This window comes from Rhineura floridana, chromosome 5 (assembly GCF_030035675.1).
Source record: "Rhineura floridana isolate rRhiFlo1 chromosome 5, rRhiFlo1.hap2, whole genome shotgun sequence".
Taxonomy (NCBI): domain Eukaryota; kingdom Metazoa; phylum Chordata; class Lepidosauria; order Squamata; family Rhineuridae; genus Rhineura; species Rhineura floridana.
In genome coordinates this window covers 158,425,439-158,452,909 of record NC_084484.1, presented here as the reverse complement: position 1 = coordinate 158,452,909, position 27,471 = coordinate 158,425,439, and the positions used below count along the sequence as shown (strand labels likewise).

Genomic DNA, 27,471 nt, shown 5'->3' with positions numbered 1-27,471 from the left:
ACTCTTTTTTGAGGTGACACATGTTGCCTCGTCAGACAAACGCTCTAAATTCTCAAATTTCTCCAACGATTTCCATGGGAACCTCCAGCTTCCGCCCCAGACGATGGGGGGGGGAAACCGGAAATTCACGAATGACCCCCCCCTTCCTGCCGGTGTTTTTAAACTGGTAGCTTCCCCGAGCTCTATCTCATTGGCCGTTTTCTCTGAAGACCATTCTGATTTGTTGTAATGGATGGGAAACGTAACGGGGCTTGCCTACAGTTGATTGGCGGTAGGGCCTTGCTACCCACTAGGCGGCTTCCCTGGCTTTACAGTGGGAGGGGGTGAATGACGCAGCCGCTTTTTACTCTTGTCGCTTGAAAATTCGACCCCAACATGGCGGCGGCCGTGAGTGGGGCTGAGGAGGAGGACGCCGCAGTGGGAAGGCAGGAGAAGGAGGCGGTCGCCCGTGAGGCAGCAGGAGAAGGAGCGGCGGGAGCAATAGCAACAGGAGCGGCGGGAAGTGGCGGCGGAGGCGACAGTGAGGACGATGAAGACGATGTTTATGAGGTGGAGAAGATCCTGGACGTTAAAACTGAAGATGTGAGTCCGGTGGGGGCGGGTCTTGTGAAGGCAGAGCGGGTTCTAGAAGGGCGCTTTTACCCTGCTTGGCAGCAGCCGGAGAAGAAGGATAGAGGCATCGCGTGCTCTATCCTCAGTGTAGCGTGTGGCTGAATAGGAGAAAGAGCGCCTATGGCTGCTCCATCATGACCTGCTCCTCTCTGGTGGTGTAGGAGAAAGGAGGAGGTATGTTTTCTATGGGCGGGGGATGGAGATACCTGATAAATTCACTTCACAGAGCAATCTAAAAATCAAAACAAAATCTACTTCTATCGGTACCCTAAAAGCAGCTGTATAGCTTCCAACAAGCTAAACAGTAGGCCACCAGGTCCCAAATTGCATGCCGTGAGAGGACTGGAGTGCTACATATAATTAAAATGGCTAAAAGGTGTTGTCTGCTCAAAGTAGCCCCCATCTTGAGGATTTTTCAGGTACTCTCTCAGGAAGAGTAGAATTAACCCCTTTGGACAAGAGGATGCCCACTGTATCTCTACAAGAGTGGCTGCTCGAGGCTTACCTCCTTTTTGGAAGCTGTACCCAGAAGTAATGCCTAGAGTGCCTCTGGGGATGGACTGCACCAAACATGAAAATTCTTTCTTGCAAATTCTAAAAGTAAATTTTCTTGGGTGTAAGAGTGAATTGGGGGATGGACTATTTTTCTTAGCTCTCTGATCTTGGAAACACTAGAGCACGCTGCTGGTTTTGGAGGCTCAATCCATACTACAGATTTCCTTTGGTTTAGTTGTCCCCCTGCACTTTCCTACTCGTTTATTATTATCCCATAAAGAGCTGTTCTTCTCACTGAGAAATCCTCTTTATTGTACACTTAAATGCCTTTGCTTTTTTGCCAGGGTAAAATACTGTACAAAGTACGGTGGAAAGGATATTCACCAGATGATGATACGTGGGAACCTGAAGAACATTTAGAAGATTGTAGAGAAGTGCTGCTTGAGTTCCGAAAGAAAATAGTGGATTCTAAGCCTAAACCTGTTAAAAAAGAAATACAGGTATGTTTGATTTCACTCAAACCACTCAAGAATTCATTTTATGCCTTCTTTCTATTGTTAAGGACACTACCCTTTAAAATCAATTTTTTGGCGGTGGGGGGCTCTCTTCTGTGAAAGTTCTGTATTGCTGGATAACTACTGTCTGTTACTATGTCTTCAGGGTTAATCAAACTGCCTAACTGAATATGATGATTTATCATAATGACAAATATTTATATTATATTTATTAAATTTCTTAGTCGCCCATCTGGCTGGTTCTCCAGCCGTTCTGGGCGACGTACAAATTAGCTTATCAGTGCAATAAACATTAGAATCTGAGCCAATAATAATAATAAAATCTATCTACACATCTAATAACATAGCAATCCAGTAAACATTAAAATCTACACCAATAATAATAATAAAATCTAAACCTCCCCAAAGGCCTGCCTGAAGAGCCAGGTCTTCACGGCCCGGTGGAAACTCATTATAGAGGGAGCAAGGTGGAGATCATTAGGGAGGGAGTTCCACAGGGTGGGGGCCACATATTTTATGTAATGAAGTCATCATTACAGATAACCTGCTTCTATTTCTGCTCTGTTATTCTCTATTTCTGTAGTTAGGACAAGGCATCTTTATTAATTGGTGGACTATGGCAATTCTGTTTCTAGAGTAGTTTTTAAAAGTATGCTTAGGTTCTGTTGTGCTTTCTTAATATCCTTGTTTGTGCAATGTAAGGCCTCTTTGGTGAGATACTGTGTACTGAAAATTCTATAAGCCTACGTTTGAGGAGAGTGGGTGTGTGGAATGTTCAAACAGAACTTCTGCAGATTTGTCACATAGGAAGCTAGTTTGGTCATCTTCACATTTTCAACTTGCTCCTAAGCAATTCCCATTCATTTTAATGAAGAGAGTTGTACCCTTAATTACTTCTTCTTTAAGGCTGCAGTACTAAGCACATATAATGAAGAATAAATCAACTGAAGTCAATAGGACAAAGTTCTCAGATTACTTGCTGAGAATCATAGTGCACAACTTTGACAAACTGTTAAATAGCTTTTAGGAGTTTGACAACTTTAAGCTAAAAATACTATGCAACTAGTTCTGTATGGCTCAGGGTGGCTAGGGTTTCTTGAAACAGGTTGCTTCAAAGCTAATGGGTGATATGGCTGGTCAAAGAGAAAGTAGACAAAAAGCCTGCCGTGAATGCCTGGGCCCTTGGTTGCATCTTATATGGGCTTTGGATTCTGGCCTTTGTGTCTTTCTTTGTTGTACAAAATATCTAGCACAGTAATTTAGGACAAAATGCAGACTGGGATCTACTGGTGGATCTCTGGGTGATATTATTTATTAAATTTATATTCCGCCCTTTCTCCCAGTAGAAGCCCAGGGCGGAAGTAGATCAGCAAGGATTTTTTTGCTTCTGGTTGTTTTAACAGTAGCAAAAAATGACTCCCTGTAAGATATACTGCTTGAAATGAAGAAAGTTTGGAGTAACCAGGAATGGTTTTTGTTTGGAAGGATTTGAGCTCAGTTTAATTATGGTACTCGGAACAAATTCCTGAACTCGGAATTCTTTCGTTCTTTTTGTCTTTTGCACCTGGTTGTGGTTCGTGGCACTCGAGTTCCAGTAAAAAAATAAAATAAATCCTACAGGCCTGAACTCTGCCCAACCCGATTTTGGGGACTAAGCCTGGAAACAGCAACTACATCAGATTGAAAATGTTGGTGTTTCTGTAGCATTTGTGTATTTAGCTTAGGCACTAAACCAACTCATTTTTCTTTTTTCTTTCTCTAGAAGCTGCCTTTGAATGATGATCTTTTTGAAGCAGATTCGGAAGCAGATAGTGACTGGCAAAGTGATACAAAAGGAGACCTGTCTCCAAAGAAGAAAAAGAAAAAATCTAAAGAGAAGGAGGACAAAAGTCAAGATGAGATGCAAAAGAAAAAGTGTAAATCAACAAAAGGTAAAGAGAGACCTGTACTAGAACAGGAAAATTCCTCTGATAGTTTCGCTTCTGATTCAAAACCAAAGAAAAGGACTTCAGAGTCAAAGGAAGACACAAAAGATTCCAAAAAACAGAGGAGAGAAGATTTAAAAGAGACTAGTAAAAAGAAGGGAGAAGACAGATGGAAAGAAAAAGATGGAAAGAAAAAATTAAAAGATGAGTCTAAAGAAAACAGACATTTGCAAAAGGGAAAACTTGGTGCTCATCAGTTAGATGCTGAATCAAGCTTGCTGGAAGAGTTTTTTCCCCAGGTTGCTGATTCTGAGGCTGTGGATTTGGATTCAGACAGCAGTGAGGAGAAACATAAGATATCTGCTGAGAAAGAGCAGTTAGAAGAGGAAAATGTGCCATGGGTTTCATTTCAGCAGCTAGACAGCTCAACGAGCACAGATGATAGTTCTGAAGTGAGGGTTAAGAGAAAAAAGAAGAAACACAGAAAGTCTGAAGAGCCTGAGAGTAGAAAAGTGGACAAGTATTTAGAGAGAAAAAATGCACACAAAAAACAGAAGCCCCCAGATAAAGTAAAAGCTGTTGTTGAGCCTGACAGTAAAAGGCCAGCTACACCTGCTCCCATGCAGAAAGGTGTGAAACTGTCTACTGATGAACGAGGGCGTAAGTCCACTGATTCAGCAGGGGAGGTAAGCAACAGTTCAAAATTGAAAAACAAAGAGACTAAGTCAGGCCCATCCTATGGCAAGGATGTACCTCAAAAAGCAACAGTTGCTGAAGGGAAAGAGAAAAATGTAAATTGGAGAGCTGATGAGGAGAAAATGAAAGAGAGGCCTTCTCTGCATTCTGTTGGGGAGAGTCTATTTGAAAAATTCATCCTGGATTCTGAATACAGTAAAGGAGGGAGCACAGTCAACAAGAAGAATCTCTCTAAGAGTGAATTGAATGCCGAGGACATCCCAAAGGAAAGAGGCACTTTATCTAAGGTAATCTAACCTGAACTACTAATACTGCTACTACTACTACTACTACTACTACTATTATTATTTTATTGTTATTATTATTTTGAATTATATAATCCATCCTTTCTCCCGAAGGAGCTCAGAGACGTAAAGATAAAAATCAAACAATTTAACAAGAAAAAAAGCATTTTAAAGCGTTCTGAAATCATGATTAAAACATTTTAACCACATTTATACTTAGAAATATTCTAAACATTCCAAAACACAGTTACAGCATTGTAAAAACAGTTAAAATATTCTAAAAACATAACTAAAAACATTCTTCCAACAGTGATCTTCAAGTCACCAAGAACAGTGACATTGGAGGAACTGTTTTACAGTGGTACCGATCCTATCTCCAGGGTCGCTCTCAGAGAATAGCATTGGGTGACTGCCTTTTGGCCCCCTGGCAGTTGTGCTGTGGGGTGCCGCAGGGCACCATCTTGTCCCCCATGCTGTTTAACATCTATATGAAGCCCTTGGGAGCGGTCATCAGGAGATTTGGGGTGAGATGTCAGCAGTATGCTGACGATACCCAGCTCTATTTCTCAGTAATATTTGGATCTGGAGAGGCCGTGCAAGCCCTGGACCGCTGCCTGGATTTGGTGGTGGACTGGATGAGGGCCAGTAAACTGAGCCTGAATCCTAGCAAGACGGAGGTGCTGTGGGTTGGTGGTTCCCGAGTTTGGGTAATTGGTCAGTTGCCTGCTTTGGATGTGGTCGTACTCCCTCTGAAAGAGAAGGTCCATAGTCTGGGGTTGTTGTTTTTCCTGGATCCATCTTTGTTGCTAGAGGCCCAGGTGACCTCCGTGGCTAAGAGTGCCTTTTACCAGCGTTAGCTGTGGCTGTTTCTGGACAGGGATAGCCTGACCACTGTTGTCCATGCATTGGTAATCTCCAGGCTAGATTACTGTAATGTGCTCTATGTAGGGCTACCTTTGAGGTTGGTCCAGATGCTGCGGCAAATGCAGTGTCGAGACTGCTCACTGGGACAGGGTATCGCCAACATGTCATCCCGCTGCTGAAAGAATTGCACTGGCTGCCCATTTGCTGCTGGGCCAAGTTCAAGGTTCTAGTTTTGGTGTACAAAGCACTATACAGCTTGGGACCAGGATACCTGAAAGACCATCTTACCCCTTATATACCCAGTTGATCCCTGCGCTCTGCAGGTGAGGGCCTCCTGCAAATACCATCTTATTAGGAGGTCCATTCCGCACAACGTAGGAAATGGACCTTTAGTGTGGCGGCAGCTGCACTGTGGAATTCCCTCCCCTTAAATATTAGGCAGGCGTCATCTCTGTTATCTTTTTGGTGCCTTTTGAAGACTTTCCTCTTTCAACAAGCCTTTTAAGTTGAGACCTATCCCAGTCTGCATCTGTGTTGGAATTGCTTATTAATACTTTTATTTTTTTAAAACAGTATGTTTTTAACCCTTTTTAAAGATGTTTTAAAAGCTTTTAAAAAATGTTTTTAACGGTTTGTTTTCGTGTATTTTAAGGTCTGTTTTTATGATGTTTTGATGTGTTTTTAGCGCTTCTGTTTGCCACCCTGGGCTCCTGCTGGGAGGAAGGGCCGGATATAAATCAAATAATAAATAAACAGTCCTCTTCAGCCATCAAACGTGTGGGTAAACAGGAATGTTTTCAAATTCCTTCTGAAAGTCAAAAGTGATCGAGACAGATGCACCTCACAGAGGAGGGCATGCAAAATTAAGATTGTTATTCCTTACTTTGTCTTCTTTTTGAACATCTCTTCCCTTCCCCTTTGCCCCTTTTTCTTTTTGCTTTTCTAGGCACTCTAGTTGGTTGTGTTCCTGTCCTTCTCTCAGTAAAGGTCATCCATCAGGGCAACCAGGCCTAAATCCAGTTTAAAATGAATCCAGATAACATTTAGGAACACTTGAAGTTGCTCCGCCAATACCCTCTCCATCAACTTTCCCCCAAAAAAGAGTATTGGCAACTTGCTGGTTTTTATTACACATCTTTGGGTCCAAGGTGGGTTTTTTTAAAAGAGGCAGCTCTTAAAGGTGGCTGGCACCATTCCATCACTCCATGATGCATTAACAATGCTCTGGACTCACCTGGCCACCTCACTCCAGCTGGATTTAACCAGCTAGGAAGGGCAGGGCTGTAGAGAGCATGTGGTTGGAGGCATCACTGTAAGTATGTTGTCTGCATCATAAGGCCAGATCAGTTGGAAATGGTCCCATAACAGTGGGCCAGATATTGGATACCTTGACCAGATTTGCTGCGATTTGTTATGTAAATATCAGCCAAGGAGAGAGAAGCACAAGGAGTCTTGACAAAATTGCCTCTCTGAAGTTGCTATTTGCATTTCAGGCCAGTTTTATTGGGACTGAGGTAGGGAGAGAGAGTTAAACTTCTCCTCCCTGTGGTCCAGAGACTGTGTGGACTTCCTCACAGCTGCTGTTTATGTAATAAAAAGTGATCATTAATTGCATTCCCACCCTTAATGTCTAGTTTTGTCCTTGGTTATTTGCCCACAGTCTACATGCTGGCAGCCATCCTGAGGCTGAGAGCCCTGCCTGCTGCTTTTCTGCTGGAAAGTGACGAGAGAAGGTCAGTCAGCAGCAGAGGAGTGTTGAGCAGAAAGGGGTTGCTTAAACCTCTCTCTTCAAAATGCTGGTTTGAACTGCCTCTCCTCAAATTAACTACCTAAAATACTGCATTCATCATCTGAGCCCTTCTCCAAGTGCCCTCTCTGAGAGGAAGTACAGAGGGTGGCAACATGAGAATGGGTCTTTTCACTAGTGACTCCCCACTAGTGGAATGCTCTCCCCAGGGAAGCACACCATTGTTGTTTGTTTTTTAGGCACCAGGCAAAAACATTTTTATACCCAGGCCTTTGGTCCTTCATTGGGAGGATAACTAGTTACGTCCATGGCGTCTTTTTTGCACTTATCCTTTTAAGTGAAGTGAGTAGGACTTGTTCCTTTTATATATATATTTTAGATGAGCATTCAAGGTCTTGTTTTATTTATGGTTTATATTTAGTTTTAATGTTTCCTGTTCGTATTTTTATTATGTTAGTTGCTTTGAGACACTGGTGTAAAAGCAGCAACTAAATGTAATAAATAATAATACTTGGCACTTAGAAAACCTGTTTTACATTTCAGTCAGATAAAAGGGAAGAATTCATTCAAGGCGAGTGTTAAGAATGAATTTAAACTAATTGCCTTTTAAAATAAGGGGTTTTAATGTTCTGACAGAACAGTCTTCCTCTAGATTAATTTCTAACTGCTGATGCCCCTTGGAAAGTATAATTAAGAATGGATTTTGTATTTGAATAATAGAGAAATTGCTCTTGTGCCTCCCCTTGGTTTTAAAAATGTATTTAGTCTTCTTTTTACACTGTCCTGTCTAATATAAAACAATTGCATTTTGCTAGCAAATTAGGGAAAGAAACTTACGAAAGTAGTTTTGAAAACTTGAGAGAGCAAGGTATGGCTCTTACTATAATGCTTCCCTTTAAGCTGCCTAGAAGAGATTCTGAGCAGGGCGACAGTGTAAGAACTAACTAGGAATCTGCTTCAGCTGAGGATCTTAAAATATGCAATATACTTCGTATGATCAGTAAATAGTGTGAAATAGTATGGTGACTGCTATCTGCACCAGTTCTCTCCACTCCAACCATAAGATATCTCAAAAGAATGTGGTTAAAACAGGATAGTCAGATTCCCCCCTTCAAGATTTTGGCTTCTGGTCTCTCTGTTAAGCAGATCATGATTACAATATCGCTATATAAAGGCCAGACCTGCTTACATCTGGGATCTGCTACTTTCCCTCTGTTACTGAATAAGAATTCAGTTATTCTTTTATATGAAATTAGCTGGGAAGGAAACACATTTTTCATGGTCCTTGTGTATTCATATTAAAAACACTTTGGCCAGGAATCAAAGAACTGCACAACCAATTCTGTGTTCCTAAGTGGATTTGGGGCTTGTGTTTTCTCAAGAACCAGCTGCATCCTCCCTGTGATGTTGCAAACTGTTTTTAAAGCAAAGAGAACTTTCACAAGCAGACTTGTGATATGGCCTGCAGAATCTGTTCAAAAATGATAAAAAATCCCACTGGACATTCCTAAATCCTCAAGTGCACCTACAGTAGCTTTTTGGATCCTGATCATTGCATGAATTGTTTAGCATCTTAAATTACTTTTCCAAATTATTTTCACTTTAGGTGGAACAACCTGAGTATGAGCTACTGTGAATGTTTGCCAGTTCTTAGGTTATCTGCCTATTACCATCCAAGCCTTACTATTTTTATTACTAACAAAGCAGGATACATACAAAGTTTCATTGTTTATTGGCTTCTATTGCCATATGTGTTTCAGAACATGGTTTTTATTTTTTGTATATATATTTATATTTCATTTCCAGGAAAAAGAAGCCAAAAAAAGTCAATCAAAAGAAAAGCTCCCCAAGAGGTTTGATTCTGAAAAGGAAGAAAAGGGCAAAAAAGAACAGAGGGGGTTGAAAAGTAAGTGTGAAATCCTTAAAATCATTGCTTGCATTGTAAAGTCCTTCTAGACTATCAAACTAATCTACCCACAGTGCCTGTAGTACACTATGCAGTTTTCCATTGTTGAAGATATGGTTTATGTTGCAACCATGTTCAATTTAACTGTATTTTGTCCTACGTTATTTAATGCTGATATCTTTCCAGTCTAGAAAATAAATTTAATTTTGATGCATTCTTTTCATAGAACATAAGCTAGTGAATATTTTGTTATACAGTGTTTCTTTCTATCTTCACCAGGTGGTATTGGTTTCTTACTTTATACCAATCTTAATGAAAAATCACATTAAATATTGAATGAATAGGGCCTTTTGTATTACTTTTCAGATTGAATATTGCAGAACTGATGTGATCACTGAATGTTAGGAAAAGTTTCTTCCCCGTCCCACTCTGAATTCCTGAATGATCTAGTTTAGCAGGCCTAATCTGAAGACTAGCACACTTGTACTAATATTTTGTTCTATTCAGTTTAGTAAAACAGTATAGAATACGTCTTTAAATTTGTAGTTGTGTGGTAAAGCAATTTTAAGTATAAATCATAATTATTTGCAAGCACTTATAACTGGGTGCTCATAATAAATTTCTGAAGGCCTTTCAAAAAATAAAATATTAGCTGTTTATTACTGCTGGACTATAAATTAAACAGTAACAAAATGTCTTCACCCAAAAGAGCTTGCAAATGCATCCCGTTATTGCTGGATTGTGAATAAAAAGTGACTTGCACTTCTTGATGAAGTAGATTATAATGCAGTACTTAAAAAGATTTTCTTTACAGTAAGGATTGCATCAATTAATTAATTACATTTATATCCTGCCCTTTCTCCCAGTAGGAGTGAAAAAGTGAAATTACGTCATCATAGTAACCTTGTTAACTGTGTTCTAGGTTTGAAAGAGATCAAGAGTGCTTTTGATGGTTTTAGCATTTCTTCAGAAGAAAAAAATGAATACTTGGACAACCGAAAAAGAGAAGAGTCAGGGCAGGATTATAGAACTACAGAGGAATTCAAATCAAAAGACAGACAACTATACAGCAGGAGCACAAGAGATGAGACAGATACCTGGGCTTATATTGCAGCAGAGAGTGATCGTGAAGTCACTGAGGACAGTTCTGGTATGTAGAAAGTGACGTGGAGGACAAAAGATCACTTGAGTTTGGTTTCTTTGCTGTGAGCAGGTACTAGTTATGGCCTCTGGTTTAAAGAACAGAGGTCTGTAGCTTGAAGAATCCCCACATACTTGCGCCTCAAATGCTCGGTATTACATGGTCTAATTTGCTTCCCCATCTTTTATACCCCCCATATGCTTTCATCTTCTATTCCAACATATCCTGTTCTCCAGAACCAGATGTCTGTTGGCTTTCTGCATCCTACCGCTGAGATTCCTTAGTCTGAAGCTCTTTTGAATCCTGAACAGGCTCCTACAATCTACAGCATGAGCCAGGCAGCTCAGTATTCCAGGGAATTCAGTGGCTTGTCTGATGTTATCTCATAACTCATAAGTGGCTAAGGGGGAAGTCTGCAATTATGAGTTGATGCTTTTAGACTGATTATGGGGTCATCTTTCAAGCAGCATTAACTTGGAATAGAATTGCAGCAGATACAGTAGTACAGTAGGATAATTCACACCTTGTATGATTCTATAACCTAATCTATTTTGTTACTATTTATCTAGCACCATATAAGTATATAATAGGTTTTACGGAGTAGCTTGGGTCTGTGCAAATGTAGCCTGAAAAAAGAGGACTCGTTGCAGATTTGTTTCTTCCTTGGAGGAAGCCTGGCTTCCTCCCATAATGTTTTTGACAGACCTAGTTATCAGCTAACATAAAGCTGACAGTCATTTGTCTTGCACCTCTTCCCAAACAGCTGAAGGGCTGTCTACCTTTCAAACTGTTTTTAAAGTGCTGTTTGCAAGTTTATCCAATGTTAATTTTAGTTCAGTTGTCCTGGGATGTCACAAGTTGCCAGCCAATGAGTGCAGCATATAAACAAGTGTAAAATTATGCATATTGGAGCAAAAAATCTGAATTTCACATATACGCTCATGGGGTCTGAACTGGCGGTGACCGACCAGGAGAGAGACCTCGGGGTTGTAGTGGACAGCACGATGAAAATGTCGACCCAGTGTGCGGTAGCTGTGAAAAAGGCAAATTCCATGCTAGGGATAATTAGGAAAGGTATTGAAAATAAAACAGCCGATATCATAATGCCGTTGTATAAATCTATGGTGCGGCCGCATTTGGAATACTGTGTACAGTTCTGGTTGCCTCATCTCAAAAAGGATATTATAGAGTTGGAAAAGGTTCAGAAGAGGGCAACCAGAATGATCAAGGGGATGGAGCGACTCCCTTACGAGGAAAGGTTGCAGCATTTGGGGCTTTTTAGTTTAGAGAAAAGGCGGGTCAGAGGAGACATGATAGAAGTGTATAAAATTATGCATGGCATTGAGAAAGTGGATAGAGAAAACTGCTTCTCCCTCTCTCATAATACTAGAACTCGTGGACATTCAAAGAAGCTGAATGTTGGAAGATTCAGGACAGACAAAAGGAAGTACTTCTTTACTCAGCGCATAGTTAAACTATGGAATTTGCTCCCACAAGATGCAGTAATGGCCACCAGCTTGGATGGCTTTAAAAGAAGATTAGACAAATTCATGGAGGACAGGGCTATCAATGTCTACTAGCTGTGATGGCTGTGCTCTGCCACCCTAGTCAGAGGCAGCATGCTTCTGAAAACCAGTTGCTGAAAGCCTCAGGAGGGGAGAGTGTTCTTGCACTCGGGTCCTGCTTGCGGGCTTCCCCCAGGCACCTGGTTGGCCACTGTGAGAACAGGATGCTGGACTAGATGGGCCACTGGCCTGATCCAGCAGGCTCTTCTTATGTTCTTAGCATACAGGTGGTTTCTCCCACAAGCATGTAGAACTGGCTTTCCCGAGATCAACCCTGGGGGAAAATATTGTACATGTGAACAAAGTGCAGTGACTGCAGCTCCTACACATGGAATATGTACTGTTGGATATATCCTTTTTGCTAATGGGCAGGTCTCTGCTCTAAAGAGATCAGAGTTTAGTTACCTACTTAGGCAAGAACCTTTTCCCCATTCTCAAGGTACATTTTCAATAAGCAGCAACTCCCATATTGCTTAAGCCAAGGTAGTATTTAACTTAAAACTCAGAAAAGATGTGAAGTTTCACATGTTGGAGAAGTTCGTGCTACAAAACAGCAATCCCCACAAATCCCTGTAAGTTTTATCAGAATCTCTGGAGGACACAGCCTCAACAAAGGCCAGTTTCCTTACTTCTCCAATAGTGAGGTGAGGTAGCCTTGCTTCTGGTTCTTGATTCAGCGTCTTCTGAGTTTTGGTTGAATCTTTTCAGCTAATGCTGTATCACGCCAAGCCTTGTTTGTTCTCTCAGTCTGTTTTATACCATTTATGACATAGGCCTTCTTGTTCTCTTCACTCATCCACAATACTGGTATTTAATGATGTGGATTGTACTACTTGGTATGTTTTTATCAAGTTTCAGTTGTACACAAGATTTTTCGGATAGGTCTTATATCCCAATTTTTATTGTACAGGAGCTGTCTCTCCTATTTATCCACAGATTATTTTATATATTATGGGTGGTTTGTTGTTGTTATGTACTTTCAAGTCGATTACGACTTATGGCGACCCTATGAATCAGCGACCTCCAATAGCATCTGTCATGAACCACCCTGTTCAGATCTTGTAAGTTCAGGTCTGTGGCTTCCTTTATGGAATCAATCCATCTCTTGTTTGGCCTTCCTCTTTTTCTACTTCCTGCTGTTTTTCCCAGCATTATGGTCTTTTCTAGTGAATCATGTCTTCTCATTATGTGTCCGAAGTATGATAACCTCAGTTTCATCATTTTAGCTTCTAGTGATAGTTCTGGTTTAATTTGTTCTAACACCCAATTATTTGTCTTTTGACGGTCCATGGTATGCGCAAAGCTCTCCTCCAACACCACATTTCAAATGAGTTGATTTTTCTCTTATCCACTTTTTTCACTGTCCAGCTTTCACATCCATACTTAGAGATCGGGCATACCATGGTCTGAATGATCCTGACTTTAGTGTTCAGTGATACATCTTTGCATTTGAGGACCTTTTCTAGTTCTCTCACAGCTGCCCTCCCCAGTCCTAGCCTTCTTCCGATTTCTTGACTATTGTCTCCATTTTGGTTAATGACTGTGCCGAGGTATTGATAATCCTTGACAAGTTCAATGTCCTCATTGTCAACTTTAAAGTTACATAAATCTTCTGTTGTCATTACTTTAGTCTTTTTGACGGTCAGCTGTAGTCCTGCTTTTGTGCTTTCCTCTTTAACTTGCATCAACATTCGTTTCAAATCATTACTGGTTTCTGCTAGTAGTATGGTATCATCTGAATATCTTAAATTACTGATATTTCTTCCTCCAATTTTCACACCTCCTTCATCTTGGTCCAATCCTGCTTTTCGTATGATATGTTCTGCGTATAGATTAAACAAATAGGGTGATAAAATACACCCCTGTCTCACACCCTTTCCGATGGGGGAACCAAACGGTTTCTCCATATTCTGTCCTTACAGTAGCCTCTTGTGCAGAGTATAGGTTGCACATCAGGACAATCAGATCCTGTGGTACCCCCATTTCTTTTAAAGCATTTCATAGTGTTTCATGATCTACACAGTCAAAGGCTTTGCTGTAATCTATAAAGCACAGGGTGATTTTCTTCTGAAATTCCTTGGTCTGTTCCATTATCCAATGTATGTTTACGATATGATCTCTGGTGCCTCTTCCCTTTCTAAATCCAGCTTGGATGTCTGGCATTTCTTGCTCCATATGTGGTAAGCGCCTTTGTTGTGGAATCTTGAGCATTACTTTATTTCCATGGCATGTTAAGGCAATATTTCGATAATTACTGCATTTCCTTGGATCCCCTTTCTTTGAAATTGGGATACATATTGAACGCTTCCAGTCTGTGGGCCATTGTTTAGTTTTCCATATTTCTTGACAAATCTTTATCAAAATTTGGACAGATTCAGTCTCAGTAGCTTGTAGCAACTCAATTGGTATGCCATCTGTTCCTGGTGATTTGTTTCTTCCAAGTATTTAGCACTAATGCAAAGATTAGTGCTAGCACAACAGGACTTCCCCTCCTTGACCCTCTGCACGCTCCCTAAATCTGTTCTGGGTTTTCCCCAGTGCTCTGGAGCAGATTTGTGAATGGCTTGGGGTGTGTAGGGGGGAGGCGAGGAGGGGAAAATCCCCTAGTGCTTTAGTTGAATATCACCCTGTTTCATTTATATTCTACAGGTTCCAGGATGGCTTACAAAAAGTTAAAATTACAACAAAACAGAAACATTAAAACACCGCCAAACAAAAAAGCAATATAAAATCAGTCAATGGAATTAAAAACACCACAAGCAATGTACAGAGGACTAAAAAGCCTGGAAAAATATAACTCTTTGTCTGATGCCAGAATGATATCTAGGTAGGCACCCGGCAAACCTTTCTGGAGAGAGCATTCCACAGTTTGGAGCATCACCAGCAAGTAGGGCCTGTCCGCCATTGCCACGTGGGGGCAACTGAAGAATGACATTTCTTTTTTCCTTTTTTTAAAAAAAATGCCAACCCAGTCCCAAGTTGAAAAGAGCTTTGAAAGTTATGAAATAACCTTCAGATAATAAAATAATAAATGAAATCACCACTTTGAATTCAGCCTGGAAACAAACTGGGAGTCAGTTCAGTTGGTGATGCAGAGGCCTAATGTGATCATAATGGCACTCCCAGTTAGCAGCCTCACAGATGTGTTTTGGAGTAACTGAAGTCTCTAAAAGTAGCACATACAATGCATTATAGTAATCTGATCTGGAGGTTATCAGGATATGGAGCACTGAGGCCAGACTGTCTCAGTCTAGATAGGGTTATATCCAGTGCACAAGCTGGTAGAAAGCGCTCCATGTCACAGAGGCAGCCTGCACATCCAATGAAGAAGATAGATCAGTGAACATCCCCAGTTGGCAAATGTTTTTCTTCAGGGGAGTGTAGTCCCATTCAGCACAGGCTGAGCACCACCAGGGTGAAACCAGACAAATGAGTCGTCCACCAACTGGACCTTATCTTGGATGGAGCTTCAGTTTATTGGTTGTCCAGGCTACACTGTGCTGTGAATTATGGTTCTGTTTGACTTGGAGCAGGAATAGGTGGGAGGGAAAGCGCATACAATGTCTGCAGAGATGATGATTTAGTTGGTGATGGCAAAATTGTCTCTTCTCTCTGCTTCCTCCTGAAAAATCAAACTTGGTAGATGCAAAGCAACAAACTGTGAGTTTGGGCATGGACATGCAGTTAGAGCTGCTGACGCTGGAGGACTTTCAAAAGCATCTTGACGGAGAAGATGAGAATGACTTGGCAGCTGAAGCAATATCATCTAGTGAGTAACAAATGCTTTGCCCTCAAAACTTTTAGAGGGCAGATATAACACAGTCCCTGTAAAATAATAGATATTGCCCTTGTTCTTTTTAAATGCTGGTTTTATCAGGGTGCTAGAGAAACACTGATACACCCCCATCACCCAATCCTTCCCAATATAATCTCCAACATCTCTATTGGTGGTTATTGGAGAGTTTTAATTTTTTAATAACTAAGAAGGTTGCAGGATTTCTAAATATTGAATTTTCTCTTAGATAATTTATTACTGCTTTCTGATATTTTTCCTCTGTTAACAATCTGCAACTTTTTATTTGTGGTCAGTGGAGTGTAAATAAATTATATATATAAAAATTATGGTAAGTGTGTAAATACGGAGAGAGCACACTAAAGAGATAGTACATCTTCATGCCTCTTGTCTTGAAATTGATTTATTCCTATTGAACTTATTTTCTTATAGCTCAGCTGCGGGATGCTGTTAAAAATGGACACTATGCTACGGTAAAGATGGCACTTAATTCAAATGAAGAATATAACCTTGATCAGGAGGTAAGATTTTGTGAAATAGTTTAATGATCTTTGTATAAAAATACAGCAGGAATCTAATCATTTTAGCCTTTGGTTAAATAAACAACATCTCTTATATGTGCAGATGACCCAGTACTGATGTTTTTAATGCAGATTGGGCTATGTCACCTTCTGCAGTCTGTTGGTAAGTGCTGTAAAAATGACGTCTGAGTCCAAGTGTGTGGCTTTTAATGCATCCAGGTATTTGATAAATGTAGTGAGCCACACTGAAGATGCCAGTCAAAAAACAGGTTATAAATCTTCAAAAAGAAAGAGCCATTAAGAAAAATTGGGATGTGAATTCCATTCTGCATTCTAAATAGTCTCTTGAAGAATAGAAAAAATCTCTTTGGTGTATCCATAATGACTGCCTGAAGAAAAAGTTTAGTTATTGGAGAGGGGACATCAAGTAGCTGTGTAATTGACCATTTGCTAGTACATTGTCTATTCCTCAGTTGTAGCTTAGAAAAATGTAATAAAAAATGAAACATTAATAAACCACTATTTCAGGATTCTAGTGGAATGACTCTTGTGATGCTCGCTGCTGCAGGAGGTCATGATGACATTCTTCGACTTCTCATCAGGAAAGGAGCAAAAGTTAATTGTAGACAAAAAAATGGAACATCTGCATTGATACATGCTGCTGAAAAGGTTAGTTTTTCAGCCTGCCTCTTTCTTTTTTTAAAAAAAGAGGTTTGTTCTTCTAAAAGCTCTCCTCAATTGTTACATCCAGCATGCTTGGAACAAGAAATTAAAATACGGGTACTGCGGCCAGCTGCTTGTTGAGCCTTCTAGACTTCAGAATGTACCTGTTGCTCTGCTGCAAATCACCTGATATAACAGAATCCATTTATCCAATTATTGTTAAAGAAACCGATCTTCTGATGTCTCGTTTGAAAGTATAGTAGAGATGGACCATAAGTTTTTGATTCAGCTTCTTGCTGGCTAGGACTGGGGGGGTTGTAGTCCAAAACATCTGGAAGGCACCAGGTTGAGGAAGAATGCTCAGGCGAACTTTAAATGTCAGAAATGATCACATTTTTATCTTGGAGTCATTGGTACCACTAGATTGCTATCTGCAGATAATTTTCAGAAATGAATAAATCTGGTTTCTGAAAACTTTCAAAGATATCGAGGGAGCAATACGATATATGATAGAATTGCTTAAGTTAGCTTTTGTGGCTCTTCTATAAAATCCTCAGCTTTCCATGTTCTGTTTAGGTTTAGACGATTCATATTTTAAACATTATTTTGTTTCCTTATAGAACAACCTAACTACTGCAGCCATCCTTTTAGAAGCTGGGGCGTACGTGAATTTGCAGCAGAACAGTGGTGAAACGGCTTTAATGAAGGTATATGCTGTTAGCATGACTTGTGGGGAGTAAACCTGAAGAACTGGATAATCTGGGTATACCTTCCCATAGAAAGAACATTATCTGTGAACACTCATATAGATGAATCGCACCTCAAATAATAAGCTAATCTTTAAAAGTTGGAAGTCCTCGGACCTGGCAGTAAACCATATGTCACATTATTGAATGGTGCAGCTTTATAGTAATATTAGAACTGCATACTATGCCTGAACTCAAGTTTAATACTCAACAGTCATTCATCCTCTGTGTTGCTTCTGTTAATGTCTGTTTCACCAAGATTGGAATGGAGAGGAGGGTGAATAGAACTCCTCCCAGCAAGGGTGGAAGAAGACAAAATTTCTCCCTTTTTTGTGTTTGTCCTTGTGTTCCAAGCATGGCAGTAGTGTCCAGCCATGGATAATCTGAGCATCTTGGCTAGGGTGGCCCAGCCCTTGAGGTAGATGCTGCTAGGAGTTCACAGGAAAAAGCACAACATTTTCAAGAAGATGTAAAATTCATCTTGACTTCTGGGGTTCATTTGAACCCCAGGTGCCCTTTTCATTGTGTAATTTACAGGGTTGTCCTCCTGGGACATTGTCCCAAACTCACCTGTACAACGTCCCCAAATTTCAGCTAGTTCCTTCTGTTTTCCTTCTGAAAACAAAAAAACCACTGGGGGCCAAAAAATATCCCTGTAAGCCCTGGAAGCAAATTTCTGCCTTTTGTTGTGTAATTTACACATGACTAGACCTATGGGGTTGTCCTGGTAGGATGTTGTCACAAACTGTCACCTGTACAGTATCCCCAAATTTCAGCCAATTACCACTTACTGTTTTCCCTCTGAAAAAAACACCCCAGGGATCAAAAAACACCCCAGTTTATTCAGTATGCATGGAGAAGGAGCCAACGAATACTGCTCAGAAGAATTCTACCTCTGCCAAATAAGTGTTTTTTGGCTTCAGGTACTTTGGTAGTGTCAAGCACACTTGTTGTGACCAAAAACAAGGGGGGGTATCTCTGGGGTGACCCCATTCTTCCTTTGTAAATCTCATTGGAATCCACATATACTCCCAAATCAGTGGTATTTTTTTGACCATCTGGATGAAGTGCAATCTATGAAAGTCATCCCAGCATTCTTTTGAAAGAAAACATTTATATTGGAACCAGACTCCTGTCTCAGCTGTAAGAGGGTGAGCTAAGACATATGGGTGTGGATGCCTTTCTTTCTCCCTCCCTCCCTCCCTCCCTCCCAACCACCTAGTATGAGCTCACTCTCTTCTAAAATTAAACTGAGGTTGAGACAGGGCTCTTGCTACTCAGGCTGTGTTGTCTCCATTTGAAAGGTGTTTAAACCTTGTAAGAGAATAAATACTTTGGGTTTTTTGCTTTCATTACATGAGAGTTTCTACTCCAAAATACCCAATAAATGTGTCTTTACATACTGAGCTGTTGCTTTCTCAACCACATGTAGGCTTGTAAGAGAGGAAACTATGATATTGTTCGTCTTATGATTGAAAGTGGAGCAGACTGTAACATTTCATCAAAGCATCAGAGCAACGCCCTTCATTTTGCCAAACAGTGCAATAACCTACTAGTGTATGAACTCCTCACAAGTCACTTGGCTACGTAAGTACTTGCTTGGGAGATGGTTCAGGTTCCCTAGTGAATCAAGGACTGTAGTTAAGCTAATGTCTTGGTTTTTAAAGAGGGGAAACTATATTTGCTGAACTTCTTTAGTTTATTTAAAACACTTAATAGCATCTCTTTCTGGGTAGAACTTCGTTTATCATAAAAATTCAGAAATACAACATCTGTATAGAGATACTTGCCTACACAGTGTGTTAGTGGAATTTCCTGAAGAATAAAAATGATACTTAGGTTTGAGGAGGTGCTATAAAGCATATGCTTTGCATGCAAAGGGACCTAGATTTTAATCCATAGGCCTCTCCAAGTAGCCCTGGTAAAGACTCCTGTTTAAAATCCTGGAGAGCCACTGTCAGCGAGCATAGACGATATTGAGCTGAATAGTTTAATGGTCTGACTCCAAATCAGAAAGTGTCATGCATTTATAAGACAGCCTGGCTTATTCATTAGGTAAAGTAAAGCCACAAAACATCTAGTCAGGATTTCTTCTCGATCATCCCACGGAATAATAGGCTGAAGTTACAGCAAGGCAGATTTTGGCTGAATATCAGAAAAAACTTCCTACAGTAGGGCCCCGCTTTACAGCGCTTCACTAATGTGGTGGTTTTGAATTGTGTCTTTGTCCCATATGTTCGGCGCTGGTTCTGTTTTTGCAGCGATTTTGCGGCATGATGCAATTGATGGCACCCGATGCCCTGAGCACGTCATCAGAGCTTGGAAACGTTCCTTTTTTAAACTACAGTTGGGCTGGTAGGAGTTTTAGTTGAAACAAGGAATGTTTCCAAGCTCTGAGACCGAGAAGAGTGTCGGGCGCCATTTTACAGTGCAAGGGAGGAGGCGGAGAACGAGTGAGCGAGCGAACAGGGAGGGCGAGGGCGACCGGGCAAGGGGGTATGAGCGAGGGAGGCAGCAGAGAGCAAGCGAGCAAATAGGCAGGGGGGAGGGAGAGTAGGCAAGGGGGGACGAGCAAGGGAGGCGGTGGAGGGCAAGCGAGTGCTTGAGCGAACAGGCGGGGAGAGGGTGAGCAGGCGGGTGGATGAGCGAGGCAGGCGGTGGAGAGCGAGTGAACAGGTGCGGGCGGGCAGCTCCCTTCCTGTGATCCGCGGCAGGGAGCCTGCTGCGGAGGGGGAGCACTACCCCCCCACCATAACGAGGGCAAGCGAGCGGGGGGGGAAGGGCGATGCACAGAAAAGTGGAACATCGATCAGCTGTTGTGGGGGGAGCTTCAGGGGCCAAGCGCTGTCAGCTGGAGCTCCCCGCACTACAGCTGATCGATGTTCCGCTTTTTGGCGATTTTCTGGTCCCTAACCTGCCATATAAGCAGGGCCCTACTGTAATTGTTACAGTGGTACCACAATGGATAGAACCAATTACCTAGGGAGGTGGTGGGCTCTCCAATACTGGAGGCATTTAAGAGGCAGCTGGACAGCCATCTGTCAGGTATGCTTTAAGTTGGATTCCTGCAGTAAGCAGGGGGTTGGATTTGATGGCCTTATAGGCCCCTTCCAGCTCTAGTGTCATGGCCCCGTCAGAGGACTCCTCAGATGAGGACGACTCGGGAGTAACAGCAGCAGACCCAGGAGCAGCAGGAGACACGGAGGAGCCTCCTGAGAATCCAGTTCCTTCTGCCCCTCAGCTGCAGAGCACCCCAGGGACAGCAGAGGCCCTGCAGCCAGACACAGACAGTGAACAGGATACTCCCCCCTCACCTGCAGAACGTAGACAGCAGAAGGTCAGGCAGAAGAGAGGCAGGCCTGTCTCCTTAAGGCCCAAACGCTGAGGGCTCACACCTGCTGTCCATCCTGCTCTTTATAAGGCACACCTTGGCTGCAGCTTGTTGCTGACTGCAACGTCAGGCGTGGCTTTGTGTAGACCTAGTTTCCCTGCAGCATCTCTTTGACTGACCTCCTTGGCAATTGATCCCGGACCTCCACTGACCTCGCTTCTGGACTTCTGACTCGGCAAGTACGCTTCGGATAGGCCTGACAGATTTACAACCCGACTGCTGGCTAAGGACTTTCCTTCCCTGCCAAAGACCCAGGAATTTCCAGCCCCCCCTGACACTGCTGAGGCAGTGTAGAGCTGACATCTACTATACTATGATTCTGTGGTGCTCCAGATGAACTACAACTCTCATCATCCCTAGCAAGCATGGCCAATGACCAAGGATGATGAGAGTTGTAGTTCAGCAACATCTGTAGGGCCAAAGGTTCCCCACACCTGATCTAGGCTAAGGTTCATGTGCTGATCATTATAAGGTGATATTGCCTGTTTCACTGTTGGAGAATGCTGCGTCTTCTGATTTTCCTTCTTTCAGGGATTTTTCTGCGTTTGTTCTTCATGTATGAGGCCTTTGTTCTTCATGCATGAAGAAGTTTTTTAAAACATAATTCTAGTGCATGTGCACATTGCCATCACATTTTTAAATTAAAACTCTTGATAATAAAAATCCATGCACAGCTTCTACATGGGGCTTAAATTTGTCATACAATTGAGAACAAAATTGTGACAACTCTGCTTTTTGAGAAGTAGTCGAGGTGTTTTATTGATATAACGATAATAAATACAATTTAGGTATATAAATTTTAATAGTCGGTAGTTTTGCTTTGTTTTACTTGATTAGGCTCTCACGAGTAGCAGAAGAGACTATCAGGGAATATTTCGAAGCCCGACTTATTTTGATGGAACCTGTATTTGATATTGCATGTCATCGACTTTGTGAAGGACCAGATTATTCTTCAGAGTTCACCTATAAACCCCCACAGAAGGTTGAAGGTTGTATTCACATTATTTCTTTAAACACTGTACTGAACATCCAAATGTAAATTCTGTGAGTGAGTGATTCTGTCCATCCATCTACACACCCACCGGGCAGCTCACAAGCAAAATATCTTAATAAAACATTTGAATCTTCTTAAAACTACCAGCAGTCATAACAAAACTGAACAGCAGCTAGAAAATAAACCAGCCCAGTAAGAATCAAGATCAACAGGCACATATTGAAAGATCTTTTGTACTTGAGAGAGAATAAGCTGTGCTTAACAATGATATTTGTGCTTTAATCTTCTGGTAATTGAATGTTGATCTTATTTGATTCTTCCGGAAGTAGAGAAATGAAGTTATGAAAAAAGAAAAGCATATCCAAATATTATGGTAACATTCTTGGACCTAAAATGTCAGGGAACAAGAATTGGATTCACCAAAATCGCATTTATTTTGCATGCTCCTTGTTTAGCAGTCCAGTGCTTTACAGAATCGGCAGGGGAAACAAATACTTAGAATCCCAAAATCCAGCTGGAAACTTTCAGGATTCACTTTCCAGAGTACCTCTTTCTGAATCTAACAGGGGTAGTTGTTCTAGAAGGTCGGGAAAGTAGGAGTTTCTTCAGCTATTCTGTATAAGAACAAAATGCAGGCTCAGGCTGAGTCAACTGATCAGTTTTATGTTCCACTGACTATTGCTACTTTAAATATGTTATCCATAAAAATATAACTGTACTGCCCTTAAGACAATTCCGACTTATGGCGACCCTATGAATAGGGTTTTCATGAGGCTAAGAGGCAGTGACTGGCCCAAGGTCACCCAGTGAGCTTCATGGCTGTGTGGGGATTCGAACCCTGGGCTCCCAGGTCATAGTCCAACACCTTAGCCACTATACCACACTGGCTCTGTTATACATAATAACAGTTAAGTAACGTAAGGTAAAAAGGTTTTTATATGTTTGCTGTGTTGAGGCAGATTTTCAGGATTTCCTCATGGGGTAGTGTAGTAATTCATTACTTTTTTATATTCTCTAAAAGCATGATTGTTTCTTTTCCCTAGGATCTGGAATTCTTTTATTCATTTTCCATGCAAACTTCTTTGGTAAAGATGTTGTTGCTCGGCTCTGTGGACCATGCGGTGTACAAGCTGTGGTTTTGAATGACAAATTCCAGCTGCCTGTGTTCCTGGTAAATTCTTCATCTTCTAGACTGGCCATATAATAATTCTTCAAAAATGTAAAATATTTATCTCAAAGATTTGTTCATAATTTTTTTTAAAAAAAAATCAGTTTTAAAGCCTCCAATAGCTTTCAACAGTATCAGAAAGGTCTGAAAGCCTCGTACATCCTTGATCAATAGAACTGTTTAAGTTAAATCTGTAGTCCGTGGTTTGTCTGTTTCCTGCAGCATTGTATGTTATGATGTCAAATGAATGTGCAGCACACTTTGAATGTTTTAGTAATATTTAGGTAGCACTTCTAACCAGGCAAAATGCTTTGGAATAGTTTTAGACTGCAGGGCCTAGAGAGAAATCAGTTGAGAGTTTAAACAATATTCGCCATCTTACTTGTGAAGTCTTGGTTCTGGACTCCTAGTGAATTTGGCTACTTTTGGGCTTGCCTTGTAGTCAGCCTCCCTGTCTCCCCCCCCCCAATGGCTTTCCTGAGTGAATGTCTGGAGGAACCATGCCAGCTTTGGCCCCTGCTGCATGAAGGTTCCCCAAGTGCCTTTGCACAAGCAACTCTTCTCGTCCCCCCTTCAGCCTTTGCCCAATACAGAAATATCCATTAATAACCTAGCAGACATCAATGAAATCTGCCTGACATCTCCGGCACTCTCATCATAAGCCTCCTTCAAATGGTAGATCTTTGGGCTTCGTTGTAATGCCCAGCTTTTTGTCCACCTCCCAATTATCCTCCCACCTAATTTTGCTTTACATCTAGCCTGAAGAATTGTTCTGGAGAACTTGAAAGCTGGTTTATTACGTAGTAACATTTTAATTGGTCCTAATGAAGCTTTAAAGCATACTTCATATTTTGGGCTCTCCCCCCCCAAGTGAACTATGATTTTGCGTGTGTGAGAAAGGAGCTTGACTTCAGCATATAGCATCAAGTAGATGCTTTCCTAATGCTAATTTATCAAATGGTGGGAAATATATGCTGTGGAGTATTTCTGTACTACTAAAAGATTTTTAACAGTAGAGTTCTGCGTTTTCTATTCAGTGTTTCTGGTTCTGAAGGCATCTTTGTCATACTCCGTTAGGCAGACCTTTGGCACAGTTCTTGGTAGACTCCATTGCTGTGGCATTCTGCAAGAATACATTGCTGATTTTGAAATGGAAAAAAAATCATCTCAAAGAAGTGTGCGGGTCTAAGCAGGTGGCAGACTTTTGGTTTTAACTATATGCAGTTAGGATCTCAAATGGTGATGTGGGTAGGAGACACCTTCAGATGGTGTGCAAGTGATTTGTTGCCGGAAGATGAGCATTAGCTCTTTTTCTAGGAACATGTTGTGTGCCAGTGTGCTGCAGTGGTTAGTGTTTGACTAGGATTTGCGAGACTACGGTTCAAATCCCCACTCAGCCACGAAGCTTGCAGTGTTGCTTCAGGCCAGTCACGGTGTCTTAGCCTAACCTGCCTCACAGGGTGGTTGTGAGGATAAAACAGAGGGGGAGAATTGTGAATGCCACCTTGCTCTCCTTGGAGGAGAGGTGGGATATAAACGTAATCATAGTAGTCGTAGTAGTTAATAATTATGAGGACTTGGATGGAGGTCTTGCTCACTTCTGTCCTACAGCTCAATGCCTAGAATAGCCTCCTTCTCATCCTGTCCCCTCCCTCCCAGCCCAGCAGAGTTTGCCATCCTGCATGGACAGAGCAGTTCACCCAGCGGATTTTCCAGGTGAGTGGCTAGGCTAATTAATATTCGCTCTGGCATCAGTGCCGATCCTATCCAGCCTCATGCCCTCCCTGCCTCTGGGCTCATTTCATATGGGTAGCTACGAAGATATCCCTTCACTCAGTTCCCTACTAGTCTCCACCCATCACAACCTGCAGAGATAGCCAAACTCCTCCTCCTCCCTTCAACAGAGACTTACAAAAGAAAGCTTTTTAACTCCTCTCAACTCACATTAAGGTGAATTTCAGTAACCAGTAACCAGAGCCAGTAAGAACATAAGAGCCCTGCTGGACCGGACCAAAGCTTCAACTAGTTTAGCATTCTGTTCCCACAGTGCCCAGATGCCTCAGAGCAGCTCACATGTAAGACATGAAGGCAGTAGCCCTCTTCCACTGTTGCTTCCCTTCAAGCATATTGCCTCTGAATTTTATATAGCCATTGTGATTAATAGCTAGCAATGGACTATTATTGTAGCTGTTAGAAGTCTGTGTCTGCAAAAACATGGACCCCTGATGGAAAGTGTCTGGTGGGACTTGGACCCACCATATTCAGATGCCTGTTGGGCTGCCAGCCCTGCCATCTGCCTCCTAGAACTTCAGTGCGCTGTTTGTTGTGCCAGACCTCCCAGACTGGGCCATTAAATTTCTATATTCAGTTCAGTGCTGGGCTGAGTGGGTGAACAAGTGGGGTGGAGCCATGCAAGAATATGGTATAGAAGGAAAGCAGGAAGCCATCCTAAAAAATATTTGTCTTCATGCAAACCAACATTCTCATGCACAGCAGTACCCAAGTTCTGTTAAGCAAATGGCTGCCGCTTGGTCTTTGCAGTTTGTCCTCTCTCTCTCTCACACACTTCAAAAAGTTGTATGTGAAAATTTAAGAGTTCTCTTGCAGCTTCTCTTGTTGTCTAGGAGCATAATGTTCTTATATGTAGACATATAAGTCATTTTTTTCTCTTTATTTTTAGGACAGTCACTTTATTTACTCCTTCAGTCCTATACAAGGCCTTAACAAACTCTTCATACGATTGGTAGAAGCTCCTACTGCCAAGGTGAGAAATACATGTACAGGTATTACTATTGAAATGTACATAAAGGTGTATCCAGGTCATACTCAGCAGAGCTGTTGGAAGTAAGTGAAGTGCATCTACACTGTTTATTTATATGTTTGGATACAATCCAGATGCTTCAAAATTATATATTCTAGGAACCCAGTTAAATGCTTTAGTAAGTTGTTATCAAAGTAGTCCGTGTCTAGTGTATTCTGTGCTTCTATTTTATTTATACAATCATTTTATCCTGCTTTTTGGCCCTCAAAAGGGTCCCAAGCATATTGTAGTTAATGTATGCAAGAGATACTACTTGATGAAGTAGTACTTTTCGCAGGGCCCTCAGACTAGGAGTTCCTTCATGCAGTCAAACATTTTTAAGATGCCTGCATAAAATGTGTTGGGTGGTCTCATAATATGATGTATGCACACAGCAGACACTTACCTTGTATCTGTATTGCTTAAAGGAACCATTCTTTTATCGCCACTGAGAAGAAATTAGCAAGGTTTTGAGAATGTAGATGTACTTATTTAGGCATCCAGTATATTGTCATCCATCATGCCTTGTCTATATTTAATTGGATGGATAAAATCAATGGTGCTTTTTCTCTTACAGGTAAAGTTGCTGATAGGTGCATACAGAGTACAGTTGCAGTAACCTCTTGAACCTCACGTTATTGATGCAGATACTTTCTTGGTAGTATTTTTGGTTACTTTATTACTTTCCTTTTGAGTCAGATCAAGCAGTTTGGAACTCCTGGTGTATTCAGTGCTCTGATAATGGTTCAACCTCTGTTTCTTTTTTACTTGATCTTGGTTTACATGTGAATTTTCTTGCTAGCTAGCAGATATTGTGCTGCTCAAGAAATTGGGCAAGATGGTTTTATTATGTAGATATAGATGTATTTGTGCCAGTGACTGTAATTCCATTTTACGTTGCAAAGTCCAGACTGCGTATTTCAGCATTTCCACAATGTGGAGTGGTGCAAAACCTTAAAATGAACTAAGTTTCTTTTAAAAGTGAAATTCTTGATTGTTTGTAAAGGCTAAAAGTTTGTCCTGACTTTGGTGTTTATATTTACACTTTTAGCAAGTAGAACTGCATTTGCTATTGCTGTTACTGCAGGAAGATAGGTTGCATTATTGCTTTAATAAAGAACTGATGGTAACTGGATATTGGGATGACGTTTGGCTGGAAAGCTTGAACAAAAATTGGGTTGGTTATATTATCAGGTTGCATTCTTGATAAACTATTTCCACCTATTATAATTATTGACTTGTAACAAGATATTTTCAAGTTATTTTGTAAAAGATAGACCATATTTATAGACTTAAGGAGTCATTTGATACTCTAATTAAATGACCCAATTGTATTGGCTGACAGCAGTTCTGTAGTGGTTCTGGGCTAATAAAAATGTAAAAATGATAAAACCTCTTGTTTGTAAAATGAAATGTTAAAGGTTCAAGATGAAGTTTTTATTTTATATCAAGTAGTATGTCAATGAAATTAATAGGTGATTTCAATCACTTAAGACACACTTTAGACCACCACTGGTCCATGAGCTTCATTCAGGTGGTCTGGATTTGTGGTTGAAGATAGATGGCATGTCCATCACATTATGCATACTGATTAATTGTTATTTTAATTGCTTCTCTTTATTTTGTATTATTGCATTACAATTTG

General features: G+C 41.1%; 1 protein-coding gene across 2 annotated transcripts; it reads left to right on the top strand.

Annotated features, from left to right (window-relative positions):
• Positions 1-274: 274 nt before the first annotated feature.
• On the top strand, positions 275-27,218 carry MPHOSPH8 (M-phase phosphoprotein 8). Of its 2 annotated transcripts, XM_061628606.1 has the most exons (15): positions 275-582; positions 1,452-1,607; positions 3,385-4,530; positions 8,945-9,044; positions 9,967-10,194; positions 15,394-15,519; positions 15,976-16,064; positions 16,593-16,733; positions 17,348-17,434; positions 18,906-19,060; positions 21,702-21,853; positions 22,902-23,029; positions 24,686-24,742; positions 25,707-25,790; positions 26,404-27,218. In XM_061628606.1, the coding sequence occupies exons 1-15, from the start codon at positions 376-378 to the stop codon at positions 26,443-26,445; spliced, it is 2,898 nt and encodes a 965-aa protein (XP_061484590.1). In that variant the 5' UTR covers positions 275-375; the 3' UTR covers positions 26,446-27,218. The 2 variants fall into 2 exon arrangements, with proteins under 2 accessions (XP_061484590.1, XP_061484591.1); XM_061628607.1 differs by lacking the exon at positions 24,686-24,742 and having other exon boundaries at positions 276-582.
• Positions 27,219-27,471: the final 253 nt, after the last annotated feature.

Excerpts from the sequence above, each read along its gene's own strand:
- MPHOSPH8 (XM_061628606.1), top strand. The coding sequence starts at position 376 with ATGGCGGCGGCCGTGAGTGGGGCTGAGGAGGAGGACGCCGCAGTGGGA. Across the intron at positions 9,045-9,966 it reads AGAACAGAGGGGGTTGAAAA|GTTTGAAAGAGATCAAGAGT; the intron begins GTAAGTGTGAAA and ends ACTGTGTTCTAG. Across the intron at positions 10,195-15,393 it reads AGTCACTGAGGACAGTTCTG|ATGCAAAGCAACAAACTGTG; the intron begins GTATGTAGAAAG and ends CAAACTTGGTAG.